The 24,044-nt window shown below is 34.8% G+C and overlaps 1 protein-coding gene across 1 annotated transcript; it reads left to right on the forward strand.

The window, feature by feature from the left end:
• Positions 1–17,016: 17,016 nt before the first annotated feature.
• LOC111920894 (protein LURP-one-related 4) lies at positions 17,017–18,294 on the forward strand. The gene is made up of 3 exons (XM_023916464.3): positions 17,017–17,278; positions 17,468–17,695; positions 17,838–18,294. Exons 1-3 carry the CDS (start codon positions 17,042–17,044, stop codon positions 17,970–17,972), a joined length of 600 nt encoding a protein of 199 aa, XP_023772232.1. The 5' UTR covers positions 17,017–17,041; the 3' UTR covers positions 17,973–18,294.
• The last annotated feature ends 5,750 nt before the right edge of the window (positions 18,295–24,044 follow it).

Here is a 24,044-nt window from a genome sequence, read left to right on the forward strand (position 1 = left end):
ATAGACATATATGATATACGTATAAATATGTATAATCATATATGATTATACATCTCTGTCATATAATCATTTATGATTAGGCATACCCCGCTGCTGCCGGTAAGTTAGAGTGTTAGAATGACAAATGAATTAAACAAAAGAAATGATGATTAAACTCTTATTCAATCATATACATCTACTGCAGACTCCATTTGGAAATAAAAAGGTAGAAAAATTGGTACTTTTGCTTGCTCTGATCTCTTAGATTGTTAATGAGCTTCATTAATCATTAAGAAGATAATATGAGAAAGTAGAATCAAAATAAGATCTGGCTTGCTTTATGATTTGCTATTAACATACCTTTGATTGAGTGGAAACAAAAGTGCATTGGATTAGTGCAACTAGGTTAAGAAGGTATATGCAAATTGCATTCATGAGTTTATCAAAGTTATTTTCAATGCAGTAACCAACCAATTTAACCAAAGCTAGATGAAATTTGATTTGGCAATACAAAGAAAAAATGCCACATAAGAAATTTCGATAGGAATCTATAAAACATCACCTCAAGAGAGAAAAGGAAATGCAGAAAAGGAAACATTTTAAATGTGATGCAATATAGCCTTCAATTTTATAAAAGACAGAAAATTTTAGTTGGGTATTTTTGTGGAGTAAAAATACTTGATTCTAGATCCAGGCTGCAACTCAAGATGTTGTCCTTTGTTTTGCATAACATGAAAAAAAAAATGAATAAACAGATCTTTGGACACACATTGTACTATGACTACTAACATTAATTAAATAAAAACTATAATTTATTCTCTAATTTAAAAGGTGGTAATATGCGGTGCACCTGACAATACTAAAAAAATTACCTATGTTGTTGGCATCAACTCCATAATCTAGCAGGAGTATGGAAGAACTTTTAGTTATCCCATTAGCCTGTTAAAATAACCTACAACTTATAATTAACAACATTCACAAAAAAAATACAACTATTGATAGCTTTAAAATTATTGTTGACAACAATCACACACAAAATTACAACTACATATATAAATTATATTAACATACAAATCTAGAGAAGAGCTAATTACCAGTGTCATCAATATATTGAGATCTTTGCAAATTCTTGCAAATTTAGGTAAGCCATTTGAACAATGACATGGCACTCTGCTTTAGGTATGCTAAGATGCTCACTATTAATGTCTATAATTTTCATCTCAAACTCAACAATCTTATCTTCGGCTGTAGGACATGAGATAATAACATTATATTATAAAAATAGTAACAAATTAGGATGTTTAACCACAATAATTTGTTAAACTACCATTAATTCTCAAGTTTCTCCATCCTCTAGCCAGCTTCAATATCCAACACGTCCATCCAACCAAAATGTAGAGTAAAACTGCAACATCAACTGGAGGATTAGGAATACTGGTGTAGTGACATCTACATATTTTTCCCTGAAAGGCTTTTAATTAATTATGAACATACATCACATCTCTAGAATTTCAGGTTGAAAAGAAGACAAAATATGATCAAATCATCACTACTTGATAGCAACTCTTCTAGCAGAAACCTTTTTTTTAGTTCTCTTTCAAGCATTTCATTAAACAGTTTCTTCGCATCTATAAACTAGACACATAAGTACAACTTCTTCAATAAAGATTAGATGTAAAATACAAAAAATAACATGAAAAATATCAAGATTAGTGAAGAAAATAAAATATCAGTGTAAAAATCTAACATCCAGCCACCATATTTTTCATTCGGGTTTCTTTTCCTCTCATTTCAAGACTTGCAAACACATACAAAGCTTGTGTTTTTCTTATAAATTGTAACATCCTAAAAATTTAAGGCTATGTTCTTAAATTAATAAATTAATAAAAAAATGATTTATATAAATAAATCATCAAGGATTAATCATATCATTAGTTGTATGAAATTTAGAAAGTTAAAAGTGGAAATAGCAAGACTTCAAAAGTTAAGTGACCAAAAGTGCCAATTTGGAAAAGTATGTTTGACCAAGGTTTGACTCAACTAATGGAATTGACTACAAAAGTTATGTAATGGATGGAGAGGGACTTAGGATGTCTATTCTCATAGAAAAGTCACATATAATGGAAGAATGGACGATTTTTGACAAAAATGTGAACTTTGAGGGAATAAATGTGAAAAAGAGGGAGATAAGATGAACACTCTCATCACTTCTCTTCCAGATACGTATGAAGCATTCTAGAGAGCTTCTAATGGCGATTCTTCTTCTACCTCCCATCTAAGGTATGATTACAGTGGTGAGTTAAGCAACCAAGGAAAGGAGAGAAGGATTCAAGGCTTGTAAGGTACAAATCTCCTCCCCACTTAGCTTAAAATTCGAATTTGATGAAGGGGATGAACCCCAATGTCGAAATTAGTTTGATTCATTGATTAGGGTTTTGGTGAAACAACCCAAAAATTCGGCCCGAAAATTTCATTTTTAATATAACCATAATCATAAAACGGAGTATATCATAATAAAACCATGCGTTGCAAATCTCAAAACCATACTAAAATACAAATGAGAAAACGGTGTCATGACTGTATCAAAACATATATAAGATAACTGATCAACTCCCAGGATAAAAACTGTGGTTGTGGTGTGTGCGATGCCATCATCCCGAGCCCTTCCCTCTGCTTGCGGAAGTACCTGAAACCAAAACTGAAACTGTAAGCACGAAGCTTAGTGAGCTCCCCCAAACTACCACATACCACACAAACATATAAAGCACATATTGGGCCTTGCCCACTGCATCGGACCGAAGTCCGGCTAACCGGGGCCTTGCCCCCTACATCGGACCGAAGTCTGAAGCTGACTGGAACATCAGACCGAAGTCTGAAGCTGACTGGAACATCGGACCGAAGTCTGAAGCTGACTGGGATCTTCGTCCCCTACATCGAACCGAGTCCGAAGCTGACTAGGACATCGGACCGAAGTCCGAAGCTGACTGAGACATCGGACCGAAATCCGAAGCTGACTGGGACCTACGTCCCCTACATCGGACCGGAGTCCGAAGCTGACTGGACCTCTGTCCCCTACATCGGACCGAAGTCCGAAGCTGACTGAACATAGCATAAACATATCAACTGGCATAAACACATATCCTGTCTGAACCACGAAGGCATCAAACATACTAACTACTACATCGGATCGAGGTCCGAAGCTGACTGCTAGCTAAACGGGCCGGCATTGTGGCCTTAGACCCGTTACTACTGGAAGGAAACTCACCTCGCGAACTGGCTGCTGTGTGAATGGCTTTGGAAGCTAACTGCTGCTGCTCCGGTATCTCCCCGACTACAAGGCCATAAACACACTCAATCAAATACTAAACACTGCACTGGGGTAAAATGACTCTTTTACCCTTGGTCAAAGTCAACTCTCCTGGTCAAAGTCAACCCACAGTTGACCTGACTCGCCGAGTTGGGCCACCAACTCGCCGAGTCTCTAATCTCATTTCACAACCCCACTCGTGGCTACTCGTCGAGTATGGCATTGACTCGATGAGTACTCTCTCTATCCAAGAACTCAAACAATCTTCATCCGACTCGCCGAGTCATATGAACAACTCGACGAGTTGTTCTTGAGCTTAAGAAGATTGCCTTGGACTCGCCGAGTTGTATGAACAACTCGCCGAGTCCCTCCATTACTGAGTCTGCTCTCGGACTCACTGAGTCCACTCTACTACTCACAGGCTTCCACTCGTCATCACTCAAAAGGGGAAAAACGGGGACTCGCGACTCGACTCGCCGAGTCGTTCTTCCGACTCGCCGAGTCGCTTGCATGCAGCAACTCAAAACTCGATTCTGCTTGAATCCAGTTTATAAAACTAATAGATCTGGACTCCCTTAACTCGATTAGCACGTAAAGATTCTATCTTTACGTGCCCATATGCATCCATGAAGCTAAAATGGCTCAAAAAGCATAATAAAGGCTAGATCTAGGGTTTTCATGCAAGATAACTTCAAAAAGGCAATAGATCTGGGCTCTACAACTACTAAATGAACAGATCTAAGGATATCTCGACATAATAGGGCATCCATACAATCATAAGGCTTGAGAGAAACATCAAACTAGATCTAGAAGAGTTCTAATGGAGGTTAAAAGCATAAAACAGGAGGGAATCCGAAGAATACCTCAAAGAACTCTGATTTGCCCTTGGATCTTTGCTCTACACCTCTTCTCCTTGCTCCTTTCTTCTTTTCCTTCTTCAAGCCTTCAAAATTTAACACAAGAACACTTAGATCACTCAAGGATGGATTAGGGTTTTCTCACAGCTTTCTGAGGGTGAAGGAGGTGAGATTGGGGGCTATAAGGTGGATTAAATAGTGAGCAACCTGGGGATTTAGGGTTTCTCCCAGGCAGGCAGACTCACCGAGTCCGGAATATGGACTCGCCGAGTCGCCGACTAACACGTGCTCGAAATCCCGTCCCTACTCGGCGAGTCAGGCTATGAACTCGCCGAGTCCCTCTTGCAAACTTCTAATTAAATACTATGGAATCATCATACCGGGGACGGGTCGTTACATTTGGTTTCTAACATCCCTTGAGTTGTCTTGATGATCCCAATCTCAATGCACTCATCTCATTGATGGATTTGAGGATTTAGGTGAAAACCCTCATGAACCCTAGAAATTCAAATTAGGGATTTCATGTTTATACGTTAGATTGGAATGGATTCAATGATGTAGATGTTGTTTGAAGGCAACGAATCCAAGTGGAATTCTGAAACACATATATGATGGTAAAATCATGTATAAGCTTGGATTGAAATGGTTTTGGGGACAACAGGATGAAACTAATGGAGTCCTTTGTAGTTGAGAGATTGATGGGTAAAGGAAGTTCATAATTATGAATGGATACTCTTGGAATGATATGAAATCAAAACATAAGGTGTTTCTTGATTCCAAGATTGATATATGGAATAATTAGTCATAAGGGTATTTTGGGAAATCTAGGGATAACTATATGTTGATTGACATATAAGAAGTGAATGTCATTCATGAACATGGATTAACACTCTAGATGTGTTATTGGAACATTAACACAAAGGATGGCTCGTGAAGTTCTAGCTCTAATGATTGTTTTCACCTAAGGGTAATTTGGGAACATGGAGTGGATTTGAGGATTCCATAGTTGGATGAATTACTTGCAATGAGATAAATTGTGGTTCTATGTACTTAACAACACCCAATGATGTATTAAATGATTTGGGAATAAGTCATATTGGTTCAATAGTGTTTTTGGGCAACTTGAGATCTTAACCCTTTCATTTGTGTGTTTGTAAACATTATGAACATAACACCTTGATAGAGGGCTTGATGAATTAAGTCGAATGTTTTGACATGATAAAATGTCCTCTAGTAGTGCTTGGAAACCTTTAAAAGTGTTACAATTGGTTACCTAAAAGACCAAAACCACCCAAGCAAGTTTAAGACTCAAAAAGTGAGTTTTTTTTGGGGTGTTTACGCTGCTACAGCACGCGGCCCGCGCACATACATCAGTTTTCCCAACTCGACAAAAAATTCTGAATTTTAGTATTTTCTTCTTAACTTTTGCATACGAACTCGAATTTACGCGCGGTTTTCGCCTACATTCATATTTTTGCATGAGGAATGATTTAAAGTAATAAAATTTAGTAATGGAAGCTAGGAGGGATATTTTGGTCATTTTAATGACTTATGTTCGTATATGGTGTAGGTAGTGTTTGAAGAGGATTTCTCTAGGGAAAGGAACTAGAAGAGCACTAGCTAACCTATGTGTGATTGAGGTGAGTACGTGTTGACATTTTCCTTACTTTGGGGTACATGGCAAAATGATTTTTATAGTAATGAAATACTAATGTTTTGATATATGAAACGTTTTGAAGTGAAAGTGTTAATGGTTTTGGAAAGAGTGTTTTGAAAGAATGCATTGAAGGAAATAATGTTTTTGAAAGCAAAGAACATTTTAGAAGAACAAATATTTTGATGATGTGATTGAAATGTTTTGAAACAAGTATTTTGATAATAACGTATGAAATGAGTGAATCATGGAAAGTAATGACAAGAAATGGAAAGTAATGAAAAGGAATGGAAAGAAATGAAAATGAATGGAAAGTAGTGAAAAGAATTGGAAAGTAATGAAATGAAAACTGCCCGAGACATGATACCTTGTAAAAGGCACTAGAGGAACCTATCGGGGTGGCGCCTCCCCTTCGCGAGATAGATGTACTAATGGAAATGATGCCTTGGTGGATTGATTTGTTCTTTCCACCTTGGTCTAGACTTGGGAGTGGTTCATTTATTAGACGCGGGGAGATAAAAAAGATCTAAATCTTCTATGAGCTTTGTTCAAGCTGCAAGCAAAAGAAAAATCACTGCCAAAACCAAACTCTAATTATCAACATGATAAAGGTTCTTGTATGAAAGACTACCACCAAAAATATAAAAAACAGAAAATAAATAACAAAAGGTGATGAAAATTGTAGATTCTACGACCACCAAAATGTTTAAAAATTATACCTTTATTCAAACTAAAAAACACAGGATAGGCTCTAGGATATCACTACATAAATCATTTGTGTTTGTGAGTGATAGAAAAGGGTGGCAACCATGTCTAGGGTTTAGAGAGAAAAGTGAAGCGAATGTTGTGGGGTTTTCTGTGATGGTGGTTGAAGGCGAAGGGGGAGGGGGGTTTCAATTGAACGCATATATGGTTCTCTGTATATCAAATTTTTAGGGTTTGAAAGAGGAAAGAGGTGGTGTGTAGGGAATAAGGAAGGTGTTTAGGGGAGCCTATGGAAAGTAGAAGGCGGAAGGAGATTGAGTAGAAGTGTGGTATGGTGGGAGTGGTGATGTATCAGATATGGTGTAGTGGTGGTGTTGTTGGCGGTGGGTGGTGGTTAGAATTCTGATAGAAGCCAATTAAAAGAGGCTAATCTCCCAAGAATTTAAGAGAGAAGACAAGGATTTGAAGTAATTTTTTGTTTTCATTCATGTCTTCAACAAAAGATACAGTGAACTAAATATGAAAACATACCACTACTACCACTAACTAAGAAATTGGAAACATGCATGCAAAATAAAATAACGGGTTCCTAATAAAATGAAAATGCTATTTGACTAATTAAAAACAATGTGGCCTAGTGCATAAAGGTGTTCACGTTAATACTCCCACCTTGAAAAATGGCCTTGTCCTCAAGGCCGAAATCATGTTGGATGATGGGATTCCATGGCAAGTCAGACTCTGACTGAAGAAGGAGAAATTTTGGTGGGTTGCATTGGTGACCCGGTTGATATTTTGCGGGACAATTGTAGCATGAACCTTCTGCTCGTCATTTTTGCATCTTGATAAGACTTAATCGCTTGATCGGAAGTATTGCAGGAGATGGTGAAGGAGTGGGCAATAAAGGCGGTTTCGTTGGTGGAGTCGCAAGGGAACCTTACAAAGATGGAAGTAAAGCACAAAGCTTGTCTTCAATGAGCTTTGTAAGACCATAAACTTGATGAATGGTGGTGGTTTTGTGGACTGCTATTTCATTTTGAATGTCATATCAAAGGCTGGATAGGAAGTAATTTAAGAATGCTTCTGGGGTGAGGCTGACAACACAATTGCTAGTTTTCTCGAAATCAGCTTGGTATGTCAAAACGGTGGAATTTTGTGTAAGCTTGAAGAGTGTAGCTTGATGATTCTCATATGTATATGGGCCAAAATGAAATTCCAATGCTCGAGAAAATTTTGCCCATGTACCAAGCATTTGGTTGTTAGCCAAATGTTTGTACTAACTCAAAGCTTTGCCGGTAAAATAAAAAACTGAAAGTGAGAGTCGTTGTGGTGGTGGAATCGCATAGTACTCAAAGTAGTTGGTCGCTTGGAACAACTAGCCAAACGGGTTGGTACCATCAAAGTTAGGAAGAAAGATTTTTGGCGGTCTTGGTTGTTGTTGTGGCGGCGGCGGTGGCGACATGGGTGGAGGGAGCTGGTTGTTTTGTTGATTGGTGAGGAGGGTGACGAGGGTGTTCATATTTGTGGTGAGTGTGTAAAGTCGGTGGTTGGTGGTGGTGGTAAGATGGAGAAGGGCATGGAGTTGCTCATTTGTGGTTGGTGGTTCATCAACTTTGTTTTCATTTTCGGGAGGCATGGTGAGAGATATGAAAGCACCAAATGATAGAAGCCAATTAGAGGAGGCTAATCTCCCAAGAATTTAAGAGAGAAGATAAGGACTTGAAGCAATTTTCTGTTTTCATTCATGCCTTCAACGAAAGTTACAGTGAACTAAATATGCAAACATACCACTACTACCACTAACTAAGACATATGAAACATGCATGCAAAATAAAATAATGGGTTACTAATAAAATGAAAATACTCTTTGACTAATTAAGAACAACGTGGCCTAGTGCATAAAGGTGTTCGTATCAGATTCATAGGCAGAAGGAAGAAAGCTTATAGAGAGAGAAGAGGGAGATAATCGTAGAGTCTATGGGGGTTGAATTTTTTGAAAGGGTGTGTGTAGTTGTAATATGTGTCTTTCATCGCACCAACGTAATAGTGAAGGTCCTGTTGAACACGACTCTTTTATATGGGAAACAACAAGACTTTTATTAAGACACTTAAGGAGAACTTACACTTTGTGAGACTACTACACACTTTGCTTTCTTTGAGGCTTTCTTGGATACTTGGATGTTGGGATTGTTTGGAGCAAATGAGCTCCACACCTATTTATAGGTGTTTCCACCTCCTTATAGGAAGTTTCTAGATCTACATACATTCATGGCTATTCTAGAACTATCTACCATATTCTATATCTATTACAAGCTTTTATATGTTTCTAGAAATTTCTATAATGTCCTAGATAAGTATAGACATTCTTGTGTCTTCCATAGTGTTCTAGAATGTTCCATAGCCTTCCAGGGTCTTCCATCTCGTTCTAGAGTATTCTAGAATCTTCCGGCATCTTCAACACTCCTCCATAGTATTCCATAATGTTCTAGAATCTTCCAGATCATTCTAGAACATGCTAACTTCTTCTAGACAATAACATGATTCTATTGGGGCTAGTGATGACCTTCAACAGGTCCCTGGTGGGTGGGTTCTACATACAGAGGTGGAGGCAACGGTGATTTCATAGAAGCAGAGTTGGTATTGAGCAATGGTCGCCGATAGGTAGAGAGAAGGAGAAGATGGGTGCTGCTGGCGACGAATGATAGAGTATGACCGGAAACAAAAAGATTATTCTATATAATTTCTTCAATCAATTGAAAGTGAGGTGTGCACTTGGGACCCATTCATATTGTTGAAATTGTTGAAAGTGAGGAATACCGATTCAAACGTCCCCCTAATTCTTCATTGACCAAATAGACTTTTTCATAAATGTTGTTAATTGTATTAGATTTAACTGCTTAAAGTCATTATACATGATGAAGTTAGAGGTGTACCTCTTAAAATTCAAACTGCTTATCTCCTAATCTATAAATAAGTACAAATATTCCACTTGTCCATACTTCTGTCCCTCCCCAGCTTATTTTCCCGCTTCTTTTTTACCTAAGTGATTTTCCATTATACTTTTTGTGATTAGGAAATAGCCATTAAACCCGCCTGCTACTTCCTATTTGATAATGCGTTTTCAAATCAACTGATTTTGAAATCCCTTATAATCAGGCAAAAGATTATCAAATTGCCTTTCTATTCAATATGATATCCTTGAGTGCCTAAATCTCGTCAAGTCAGCTCCTATCCCAAAATTTCCATAGTCGTCCCTGACTATTCATGGTAACTTCATCTTCTTCAATGATCCAACCATTTTTTTTTGTATATTGGTTTCTTCACGTTTTGTCGCTTTTCTTCCATAAAATTCGTTTTTCTTCACCTTCTGCTTAACTTCGACTTTTGGTTCTTATTTTTTCAGTTTTAAGCGACTGTTACTGATTTCCTTTTAGTAATTTTGTACCCTAATCTCGCAATATGTGATCTAATAACTTACATTGTTCTGATCTAATAACTTACATGTGCTCAATAAAAGGTCTGTAGCACCTGACATCATAACATACGCCCTCTTGAACTGCATAATATGAGCCTGATATGGATGCCCGTTCATATCTTCAAATACTTTGCTGCTCATAATAGTCAGTTCCGTTGGCGCAATCTTCTGATTATATATACCATACATAATCATCTACATAACATCGCTGGATGTTTTTCGATGTCACAAGGAAGAATTCTTCCCGATTGGTATCCTCGATTTTTCACTTGATTGTTCATTTTTCGTTTTCTTTTTTAAATTTCTGCCCAATAAGATTTTATTTTATTTCTTAGAACCAAATGCCCCTTTTTTCAAAATAAAAACTTCATAGTAACTGATTCTATATTATTAGGCGATATGTCTGAACTGCTTATATGTGTAGAATTGTAGCTGGAATTATAAATTTAGAAGATGCACAACGTTTACTACATAAAATTCATAGAATTTGATTAAAAAAAAGTAGCTTATATAGTTCAACCATGTGTAGGTTTTAGTTAAACGACAATGTACTTTTTTCCGTGGTTTCATGTCACCTTGCATGATTTTGAGTGTGAATGGGCCATGTACTTTGATTTTTTGTCACCTGGTATGGCTTTTCGCATGAAAAGGCAATGCACTTTGACTTTTGTTTGGTTTTTTATCACATGGTATGGTTTTGTGTGTGAAAGAGAAATGTACTTTTATTGTTTTTGAATTTCTCTCACTTTGATATTGGTTTGGTAATGAAAGGGGTAATTTGCTTTAAAAAAATATCATGATTTTTTTCACACTTGTAAGATTGCTCATAAACATCCAATTTCATATCAAGAATGTCATTTTGTATTATACAACTACCATGATATTTCTAACCATATACTTTTGAAAAAGAAAAATATTTTAGCCGCTTTAACAAAATTGATAGACATTTAAATTGACTTATTTTCATATGAATGAATTATAATTACCATTTTTAATCTAATATGTAAAGTAGTTAAACTCACACAATGATATTGATTGCCTCATTTACTATCTTTTTTTTACTCTGACTAAACGGGTAACAATAATGCGTTGGAATCTTTCCTTTAGACAATGATTTTAACACTTTTAAATTTTCTGCTGTCTTTGAATGAAGATTTGAACTCATAAGGTTGCTTTAGATTTGGTATACAGTTGAAGGAAAATCAGGTTTCTAAACACCTTGAGATTTAGTTTGTTATGTCTACCTTCTACTGTGATATGATGAATTGTTTATCATTTTTTTTAAACATTAACTCACATAATTTCTTTTTGGTTTGTTTTTTGTGAATTAACTTTTTGCTAAGTTTGCTCAATGGTGGTTGTTAGCACTATAGTGGATAGAGGCACACCATGGCTTGAGATACTTCGAGGGAATGATATTAGGAGCCCATCATCCAATGGACAAGTGAGAGGTTTGATTATAATATTGACAATATTAGTATGAGCTTGGAGCCCTGGTTTGAGCATTTTCAAAGTAGATAACTAGGAAGCTATGGTTCTATGCACTTACTTTCATTTTATTGTTTATTATAACATCCAACTTTTTTTTTTTTTCTATTATTACATCCAACTTTCAGGAAAATTGTGTAAAATGGAGGGGGCTATGGAGAATACAATGCAGTAAAGGGTGTAATCGTCATTTATGAATGTTTTGAAAGTTGTTTTCTCTATGTTAAAGTTACAACATTAATTATCACGAAAATTTGCTAAAACTTAAGGAATTATTTAGGATATTTAGAGTAATATTTGTTCTTTTGTTTCATTTGTTTCTCATATTATTGTGAAAATTGTCTCTGTAAAAATGTCATTACATTGAAGGATCGAGCATAAAGTTTCTGATTTTGATTTTTTGGCAGAGGACTTTGGGGGTTTTATAAATGATAGAATGAATATCTCATAGGCAGTAGGTCTATTTATGATAAAAGGTTACTCTTTATTTTACTTTGGCTTTAAAGTTTCAACTTTCACTTGACATGCTATTGGCTCACCAGCCACATAAATGATACTAATTATAAGTTATAACATCAATATTATACTATAGATAATTGTATATGTTGGTAACTACTTTTGGTCTCCATCAATATTTTAAAACATATTAAAATATATGGTATTTGATGCTGATTATAAGCAGGCCTAGAAGAAAAGAAGATAATCTAAAATATATAATATTTGTAAATGTTAATTTTAAAAATAAATGGATAAAATATAGCTTTTAAGTGTTAATTGCACATACATTATTCAATAATACGTAATTGTGTACAAATACTTTTAAAAGTTGTCTTACATTTGGATTAAAATGTGGATTTGTCTGATTACGTTCAACCTTTGGTTAATCATTTGGTAGACAAGGGCTTAATTTTATAATAATACATTGGTACATAGAAGAAATAATATAGGATCGATATTATTAATAAAAATAGTTATTTGTTTCTAAATGTTAGTTTTAAAAACATTTATGTTAAATACATAATTACCTATTTTTTTTGGAGAATGTCCTATTTTGAATAAAAGGGTAAATCCTCAAAAATGGACCATATTGTTTAATTTTGATAATACAATTGGTATCATTAATAAATTTATGGTTTATTATGATAATTTGAATGAAAGGGTAAATACCCATCAACCCACAATTTACGTACTTGAGTGTACAACTATCAATAATCAACAAACTACACATCAAAAATCGATATATAAATTGATGTCTAAAAGCCAAATTAGTGGATTAACCCAAAATAGGAACATACTTCATTATTAATCGTTTGTCAATATCTATTACACAACTACTAATCATCGTCCAAAATCTATTTTCCGAAATTATGTCTGCATTGCATCGCATGGTTGTTTCATAATTATTTTTAATTATCAATATTATTTTCGTATCTTACCCGTGGTTTCCACGGGTTCTAACCTAGTTAAGGTATATATATATATATATATATATATATATATATATATATATATATATATATATATATATATATATATATACATATATATATATATATATATATATATATATATAGAGAGAGAGAGAGAGAGAGAGAAAGTTAGGTTCATATATGAACCTTAACTATTGTATGACTGTAAGCCCAAACTTCAACCATTGATCTACAAAGGGGTATGATTGACATTTTCTTTTGTATTGCCTAAATTAAAATAGTTGTATATATGGAAGAAATTCGAACGTTTCAAAAGATAATATATTTTCGATTGTTTAATTTGGTATAAGATTTGTTTAATTAGGGTTCAGATCGACATATTGTTTTCGTGCCTCCTTTATTAATCAGGTTTTGCTATAGTTCGTTTGAATTATGTATGTAACAAACTGTCCTCTATCCTTAAATTATGTATGTAACCGTTACAACCAACATAGACTATAAAATTCAATTCTCATAGAACCAATTCATCTCAACAACAAAGGAAATGCAATCACCTTTGATTCTTATAGCATTACATGTACAAGAACATATAAATATTAACAAAACACTTAGTAATAAGCCACAACCTAAGCAAACCCAAAAATCCACTGATCATTGTAAAAAAAACACACTTTTCAAATAAGTTACATCTTCAACACCTAAATTGTTCCAAACATAAATCCATCCCTAATTCTCCAAGAATAACGACTCATTCTTAAAGAATACACGAAATTACATTAACATTATTAGAATTCTAGAAGAACAAGTCCCATTCTCGTTATTAACTAACCTGCCATGTTCAATCTTAACCTATTCAAACCCAAACTATTTTTGAACTAAACTTCATGAAAAATTACCCTACTTCACGTTATCAAATTTACAGAATGAATATTTTTTTTTTTGCAAATAACACTTCCATTCTTGAAGCATATACCGCAAAACAAAAACTTAAACATTACCTTGCAACGGTGGATCAACAAAATCGTCGTCGTCGTCGTCGATCTCAAGTGGCGCAGATGTTGTGTTTGTGAACTTCGTTTTGAAGTTCTCTCCTAATCTTGAGCTTGATCGGTTTCTCATAGTTCGATTCTTCAGCTGGTGGTTGATTATTTGATTTGAATGTAAACCCTATATCACTCCTCTTATATATCTAGTCGTTTACTGTATTTTTGGAATTAGTGATACGGTATCTTTTACAGAGTGGATGATTGATTTGTTTGAAGGAAATCGTATATTTATTTCTTAATATCATAAACATTATTGCCTAATAATATCGGAAAACATTCAACTGTGGAACAAAACAATCGGGTATATGAACGAAACATTTCGACTTCCTAATTTAAAATCCTACAAAAATACTGAATTACCCTTATAACAATATTATTATCAATTTAATTTAAAATTTAAATTAAAAAAGTAAGGAAATCAGCATTAGTTCTTAATCACACGATGTTTCTCATCCGATGGACCAGATTTAGTCTTACATTCACACTATATTTATCATTTTAAAACTTATAGTTTTCTGAAAATTCGAAAACAATTTTTTGAAATTTTTTTCAAAAAAAGAACTTAATGCATTAAGACGTTTCTTAATAAGTCCAATTGCTGGAAAAAAAAATCAATAAATACATGATTTTTTGTTGGCTGCATATGTGAGCATAAATACAAATAAAAATTATAGCTTCTATCTTCCGGTTATGGGTTAATAATTAATTTGTCAAACACATGTCTTATTAGATATAGAAATATACGGTTAATAATTTGATTTTCAGAAAATGGTAAACTATAACTATAAATACCCACCATATGGAAAATCACTTACGAAACCATATCTATAAATATGATATACTCTACAAGTAGGGGTGAGCAAACCCGAACCAAGAAACCGGGAAACCGATCAAAACCGACGAAATCGAAACCGATAAAACCGAAACCGAAGCAAAACCGACGGTTAGGGTTTCAAATTTTTAAAAACCGAAAAATCGGGTTCGGTTTTGGTTTTTGCCTAGAAACCGACCCACCCAACCCGAGAAACCGACTCAATTATATGTCTAAGGTGCGAATTAGATACACAAACACATTCTTGGCCTAGCGGTTGAGTGCCTTCCCCTTGAACATTATGTCAAGGGTTCGAATCTTGCTGCTTGCCAAAGTTTTCCCTAAGTTTTCTATTTTAATTTGCAATTTGATCTATCCCACATCGATGAGTGTATGAATGTTGTGCATGTTTCACCGACCCATGAAGAAACTGAAAACCGACAAACCGAACCAACGGTTTGGTTTCATGGTTCGGTTTTTATATTTTTGAAAACCGATTTTATTGGGTTGGGTTCGGTTTTAGGTCAAAACCGACCCAAACCGACCCATGCTCACCCCTATCTACAAGGGAGTTCACTTTCATATTCATCTCAGCGATGATATCTACGGGTAATTTAAGCACCGATTCACGTGGAACTTGCAAGATGACTAGGCCTGGCAACGGAGTGGGTTTGGAGCGAATCGGCTTTGATCCAAACCCTTTTAATAAATTTCAAAATCCGATCCAAACCCGTTCCGTAACCCGCAAGGTTTTAAATAATCAGACCCATACCCTTATCCACCGAATCAACGAATATCCAAACCCGCCCCGTAACCCAAATGTTTTTTAAATAATCAAACATATTTTAACTAATTCCTAAAATAAAATGTCTTAAATAAAAAAAATGTATACTATATCTTAATACTTAAAATAACATTTTTTTAAATAAAAAATTTGATTTAGAAAAGGACATTACATACTCGAAGAATTTCAATCAAAATTAAAAATCACTATTGCAACAACTTTGAATTGATTTATGACTGTCGGTTGTAGTGATAGCGAATAGCAATTGCCAAAAATTTTCATGTTAAAAGATGATTAATTGAATTAGAAATGAACATGACGATTTTTTGATGAATATAAATTGAATGACATTATGATTCTTGATAAAAGTCTATAAGTTTAGAAACCGACTTATCGATTCATATGTAAAAGCGTTTTTTTCTTTGGCCTTTGCCCTTTGGACTTTTGATTGGAATTAAAATTAAACGTTAAGAAGTACAAAATATAAATGTATAATTCTAAAATTTATATGTGGCGGGTTATAAATGGAGCGGATCGGTGATGATCCATACCCGATCTATTTAATAAAAGGGTTAACGGGTATGGATCGTTAACGGGTAAACGAATCAAAAACTACGCTCCAAACCCATATAATTCTTACGGGTTTGGATCGGATCAGGGTCAAAACCCGCTCCATTGCTAGGTCTAAAGATGACTATCAGTTTATACCATAACACAAAAAAGTCGAGAACATTTGTGAACTCTTTGAAGGGATAAACTTCTGACCAAAGAATAAATTAATCAAATTAAAGATGATGTAATCACACACTCTTCAAACTTAAATAAATAATTAAAATCCTCATTTATCTTCTAAGTATTAAAATACGTAATTATTTTATGTATACAAACTACCAACTTCATTATTAAAACAAATAATAATTTCATAAATGACTTAAACGTGACAAAAAGCCAAACACTTATAACATTTCATTTTGTTTTTAGGGAAAAGCACACATCAATAATCGTGTGTGTATATATATATATATATATATATATATATATATATATATATATATATATATATATATATATATATATATATATATATACACCGATTCATCAAAAAAAAATTTAAAAAAAAATATGTTTAGTTTAATTTGAGATAAAACTCTAAAGAGAAGAACAAACAAATGTTGACTAATTAACCTACCCTCATGGTTTTTACCTAGATAATTAAAAGGATACACACAACTTAAACTCGATGTTGTTTCTATGCTTATATCACTGATACGTTGTGAAATACCAATGGATAAGACGAATGAATTTTAAGTTAGAAAACTCATTTTGAAGATCAACTTGTTTCTATTCTATAACGAATAGAATACAAAATTATTATGTTTATTTTAAAGCAAAAAGCGTGTATTCTTTTATTATTATTTCTATATAATTATGAAGAAAGTTGAAGCCCATCACTAAGTGTGTGGATGGTATATAAATATATGCAAATATTATCTTTTTTCTTTCAAGAAATGGCAAGAATACACCCTTGTATTCCTTCTTCATCTTCGTCATCATCCTTCTGTTCCAATGAAAGAGAAGCATATACGATATGGATGAAGTCACTTGTTTTAAACTCAAACGGGTATACAGTATACAATTCTAAAGCCGATGTCGTTTTTCGTATCGATAATTATGATAACAAACGTAGTAACGAAGTCTATTTGATGGATCTTCGTGGAAATGTCGTATGCACAATACTTCGAAAGGTAAATGAGTGCTTTCACAATAATCAAGCAAAAAAGTCATACACAATGTTTTTGATCTACCATGTCAAGTAGTCAATAGAAGACATTGAGAATTAAGTTTCGGGCTATGGTGAAAGCTGTCGCAAATACTGTTTAATTGATTTGTCTATGTAACATGATATTGACTTTGTTTATCAAACGATTTTGCAGAAGCTATTGAGATTCGGACTCTGGGAGTGTTATAACGATAAAGATTGTAGTGAACCATGGTTTGAAGTCGGAAAAACCTGTAACTTTTTCAAGAACCATTCAGTTTACAACGTTTTAGTTGGAACCAATGAAGCACGTAGTCTATGTAGCTCGAAACATACAATGGAAGGATCGTTTGACAGTTTAGAGTTCAAGATAAAGGATGGAGAAGGAAGAGTTGAAGCTCTGGTAAGCCTTTGTTGATGTAAAATGCTGTTTTTATTTTATTTTTTATTGTTATGTTAGATATGTGGACTGTGGAGTCTTTGATTCTCGATCTAGACTTGAATATATGTTTCGTGTTTAACTGATCTAATGTTTCATGATGTAGGTACAAAGAAAACGATCATCTTCAGGAGTTGTGTTGGGCGAAGATGTGTTACTTGTGACTATAGAGCCTCATGTGGATCATATCTTTGTAATGGCTCTTGTCGCGATACATGCATTAATTCATCACAGAATGTAGATAATCTTCGTAGGTCATTTTTGGTTTATGTACAAAAATGTCTTTTTGTCATTGGTATTTTTTTTATGAGACTGTTTCGATTCCAAAAAAGCATTGGCACATGAATCTGGGATCCCGAGTCTCGTTTCTAAGTTCGGGTTTTTTTGTCTGTTTTGATTCCCGTTGAACGAACTTTGGTGTTTTGATTATTTGTATAGAAAAAGATTTGATGAGTTATTTTTGTTCTCCATAAAGATGAAACGGCTCTGATTTAGGACCGGATGTTCATGATCTCCCGCGTGTAATTTTTCTTTTTCGATAGTGAAATTTGTGCATGTAAAAAGTTGTGCGTTTAATCTCTTTTCATTTGTTTTCATCGATCAGGTAACAATGGATGCAAATCGATACAACTTACCTGAAATAATCTAAAGATATTCAATTCAAATATTATATATGAATATTTAATTGATTAAATTTGCAAAACTATTAAAATCTTATGGGTGTTTTTACTCCAAGACGTGGGGTGCACCTCTCTTATGATCATGTTCGTTTTATATGTGCCATTCAACTTATAAACTTCTGGTTGCTTATATTTTATAAGAGTAATCTGCAAAATGCTTCATGTTGTATATTGTTTTATTTGTTAGGAATCCAATTTATTTTTATTTTTTTGGAGAAAAAAAACGTTATAATAGTATGATTCCTTTACAAGTTTGGACTAGATGATGGTTTTTATTTTTTATTTTTTATTTTTTTTTTGAAACAGTATTAAAATTTCATTGTTATCAAGATCTGATCAAATCCAATTAGATTTTGGAATTTCGAAACTGGTTCAATTCAATTGTGATTGAATATCCAATATAGTCAATCGATTTGTAATTGAATCGGTCAGTTCGAATTGGATTAGTAGCACACAACTAGTTATATTTTATAACTAATTGAGTTTAGTTTAATAAGCATGTAAATTTTTTCAGGACAAATAATGGTATTTGGTTTATACCTAATAAAGTAATAGGATTTTGGCATCTGCAATGGAGACTAGTTAAGGAGTGAAATTCTACATAATAGATTCAAGATTCAAACTCGGACATGTCTTAAAATCTTGCTAGTATTCCATGATTAATCTCTCATCCTATGTGAGCCTTGAAACGAGTTGACATTGATCGTTCAGATGATACAATTTACCGTTTTTTAAGGAATTGGATTTCTTGAAATAGTATGAGCAATGCATCAAACGTATTTATGTTCCCTGACAAAATAGATTTATAAAGAGAAGTGATTCGTACACAACAATATTTATTCATGCACAACAATTTATGTTTTATAGAATTGTAAAGTACAACATTTTAAAATATAAATCAGTATGTATAAAGAAAAATTGTTACGTACAAATCAACTCTCTCTCTCTCTCTCTCTCTCTCTCACACACACACACACACATATATATATATATATATATATATATATATATATATATATATATATATACACACACACACACACAGAGTACTCCCTCCGTCACATATTAATAGTCCATGTTTCTTTTTAGTCTGTCTCAAAATAATAGTCCACTTATAATAATAAATATCACGTTTACCAAAATACTATTTATTATTAGTTAAAACTACTATGAAATTAACTACAACAAAATGATATATTGTCATTTCATTTAATAAAGTTAAGGATAATTAATGTTTCCTTAATCTGTATGTTTTTTTGTCTGTGGACAATAATTTTGAGACGGATGGTGTATAATAGATGCGATTTGAAACTCCCATGTCTTTTCATATTTTCTATGACTTTTATTGTCTTTTAATAACTATTATTAATTGCTTTAACATCAAACATAATATATAAACTATTACATGTGACTTTAGATTCTATATTTCTCTATTTAGTTCTTGGTTTTTTAAAAGGCTTCTCGCCCCAAGTATTTATGCAATATGTTTATGAAATGTTGCTAAAATTGTGTTCATGTGTTGTTTTGGTAGATTTCATATAATCAAAATTTTAATGTTTTGGAAGAAAATTTTGGTTACTCGTTTAAGTTAAATTCGAAGAAGCATAGTTTATGAAGATTAACCCAAAAATAGGTAATGTAAAACATTTTTTTCATTTACCTCGATTATATTATTTATATATCCATATTGGTTTCTTAAAAAGTTTCATGCGCTAACTGTTTATGAAATGTTGTTAATGTTTTGTGCTCTTGTTTTTCTTTGGTTGATTTCATATAATCAAAATTGTAATGTTTTGGAAGACAATTTTGATTAATCGTTTAAGCAAAATTTGAAGAAGCATAATTTATGAAGATCAACCTAACTATAAGTAATGTAAAGCGTTTTTGTCTATTTACTTCAATCATATTATTTTATATATCCAAAATGGACTTCAAGTTGGGTCTATACTTGCCTAAAAATATTAGATAGCTCGTCACTTATTGTATTAAATCACAACAAATTTAAACTTTTAAAAACAACCCATAGTTCATAAAATCTTTACAAAATCATTGTTTCCAAATTGTTTATCCGTATCAGATTATCCTAAAATGATAAAGCCATAAACAGAGGATGTGTATGGTCACGTTTTCGCATTCCCACGATCATTAGAAGTACCTAAAACAACAACTAAAAACCGTAAGCCAAAGCTTAGTGAGTTCCCCAAAAGTACCAACACATAAGTAGATAACATATACAACAACATATCAGGTCCAATCAACCATCGGGTTGGAGTACCCCAGGCTCAGTCAACCTCCAGGTCCAGTCATCCTCGGGATGGAATACCCCATGTTTGAATGCCAATATACAACAGGTACACCCAGTCATCAGACTGAAATGCCCTCAGGCCCTCAGTACGAGTCTGGCATGCCGACCGGCCCTCAGCTCATACATGGAATGCTCCTGAGCTCTTAGTATGAGTCTGGCATGCCAACCGACCCTCAGTTCGTATCTAGCATGCCCCGAGCCCTAAGTATGTATGAGTCTGGCATGCCAACCAGCCCTCAGCTTGTATCTGGAATGCTCCCGAGCCCTAAGTATGAATTTGGCATGCCAATCAGCCCTCAACTCATATATGGAATGCTCTCGGATTTGTTGGCTACATCACAAAACAGTATAAACTTAACCCAACACAATATGTCAACATATAATAGATAACAAACATAAGCAACATACAGATAATCAGTAGACAGAAATCACAGGCAGTCCTACAGATTTACCAGTCTATGCATATCAACAACTAGCATATAATCATGAAGATTTATTCTGTACTCATCATATCTATCTAATGGGCCAGCCTTGGTGCCTTCAACCCATAAGTACAGTGAGGAAAACTCACCTCACAGTCTGAACAAAAGCTGCTAAGGTCTCGACTCCAAATCTCAGCTCTGACTGCCACCTATCCAACCAAATGGCCAATTCTCAACCACAATCCAAAATACCCAAATACCCTTAAGTCAAACTTGGTCAAAGTTAATAAGTCAACTGATTCAACCCAACTAATTTAACTTAGCCGAGTCGACACAGAACGCGTACGCGGTGGGTACTCTAAAGGTACATTGGGCGTACTCAAATCTTGACCGCATACGGGAGATTTGACCATATATGCGTTACATACTCGGGTTACACAGGGTGTACGCCCAGACTTATCAAAACTTCATTAAGATCTTAACGACTTAAGCTTTTATGTCCAACATCCAGATCCAAGGCTAAATCATCCTCAAGAGTTATAAGGTTTCTAACTTTATAACGTTGCATGTCCATTAAGTGCTTAACTCAAGACCCTTACTAAGGTTTGAAAGGACGGATTAATGGGTCAAGAACATGCCATGCTCAAGAATCACCACTTTGGGACCAAAAAATGTCTTAAAAGAACAAAAGTTTGGATTTACAAGATGGTGTGGTAAAGTTGCAAGCTTTATACCTCTTGAAGGTTACCAACAAAAAGGAAATCCTATATCTAAAGTGCTCTTAAGCTCCAAGTTCTTCTCACCACCTTCTTCTTTCTTCAAGAACACTTCTAAAAACTCTAAAGGCTCCAAAATGCTCTCTTTCTCTTAGGGTTTGCTTGGGGGGTCGATTTCACAGAAGGAGGCTGAACAAGAATGAGATGTGAGGCTATAATGAGGGTTAAATATGAGCCAAACCCTAAAAATTAGGGTTTTCCTAATCCTCACATACGCCCTGTGTACGAGGTATACACGCAGCGTACTAAGGCGCGCCCTAGTACGCTTAGCGTACACACATACGCTCAACATACTCCTCAAAGCCCAAAATTACTAAAATGCCACTATGGGCCCTTTTGCACTCATTCTTTTACTCTGGGACCAATATGCAATAAATCTCAATATAAGGGTCAGCAATGAAAGTGCCTAAAAACAAGATGTTACCATTCTCCCCCACCCGACTTAGACTTCGTCCTCAAAGTCTGTTGTAGTAACTAACCCAGGGTAATGTTTCCATATCCACTTTGGGTCACTCAGACGGTCCTCCACAGAACCTGATTCGAACTAAAAAGTTAGCCCATTCAGGTGGCTGTCTACTCATACCATCCTTGACTTGCTAACTTTCATTATTGGAGAAACCATCACAACCCTCCCCAAATTCGGAAATCCAAGACCTCAACTGACTTTTAAGCAAGCAAAACTATCTTGGGATGCAGTTATTATGATATATCTTTACAATATGAACCATACAGAACCCTTCCGACCCTAACTTACCTTGCTGATTCCACTGGGGATCAGGACTCCTGAGCATTCTCTATTGTTGAACCCTTCATCTGAAAAAGGGTGGCTCTAAACACAAGCCTCAGATATATAACCACTGCAGAGAGGCACAAACAATGCCAACATATTCCACAACTTCATGGCTAAGACCGAATGTCTAGAGAGATCCACAAATTCGGGGACTCTCAAGGCTATAAACACCGAATCAACTCTGTCAATGTGCTTCCCGAGACCGGGAACCCATCAAATCTAAATTTTAGAACCCATAATCCATGACTGATATTCATCCATTCGTTGAATCCACCCTTTGCCTTTGAGTATGATCACTACCAAACACGTGGAAAAAGAACTCAAACACATCAATCACGAATTTCCACCAATTCCAAATCCATAAGATGTACCAAAATCCTTAAATAAACCCTTGACTCCCTGACACACCATTTCCAACCATTGCTCCTATGAGAAAAGATGAGAAATCCAAGAATTTTCACATTTTCATCCCTCCCTTATCAGCTCAGGTGTATCCCCACCTGGCAAATCACTCAAGACATTCACAATGAACTTCATGACTCGAGACTACATGACCGAAACCTAACCTTGGCAACCAAACCCTTAATAACAGCTTACGAACAAACGAGATTTATAATGAAAACACTCCGTAGAGACTTTCTGATGCACGAATGATACTCCCAACAACCCTTAATTTCTCACTTTATCCAAACCAGTTGATTCATGAGTCTCCCAACTTCCATCAATGTTCCAACACCGAAAGTACCACAAGCAGAAGAAATGAACAATCATGATCACTGGACCCACAACTTATGTCTGGAATACCCCTACAAGGTCCTTAGTATAGGTCTGGATTGCCTCTGAGCCCACAACATGAGTCTTGAATGCCCTACCCGACCCTCAACCTATGTCTGGAATACTCCCGGTATTACACCGATCTTGTCGACATTCCATGAAACGACCCAAACATACGGCCCGAAAATTTCATTTTTAATATAACCATAATCATAAAACGGAGTATATCATAATAAAACCATGCGTTGCAAATCTCAAAACCATACTAAAATACAAATGAGAAAACGGTGTCATGACTGTATCAAAACATATATAAGATAACCGATCAACTCCCAGGATAAAAACTGTGGCTGTGGTGTGTGCGATGCCATCATCCCGAGCCCTTCCCTCTGCTTGCGGGAGTACCTGAAACCAAAACTGAAACTGTAAGCACGAAGCTTAGTGAGCTCCCCCAAAACTACCACATACCACACAAACATATAAAGCACATATTGGGCCTTGCCTACTGCATCGGACCGAAGTCCGGCTAACCGGGGCCTTGCCCCCTACATCGGACCGAAGTCTGA

Source organism: Lactuca sativa, chromosome 3, assembly GCF_002870075.4.
Source record: "Lactuca sativa cultivar Salinas chromosome 3, Lsat_Salinas_v11, whole genome shotgun sequence".
NCBI classification, from domain to species: Eukaryota; Viridiplantae; Streptophyta; class Magnoliopsida; order Asterales; family Asteraceae; genus Lactuca; species Lactuca sativa.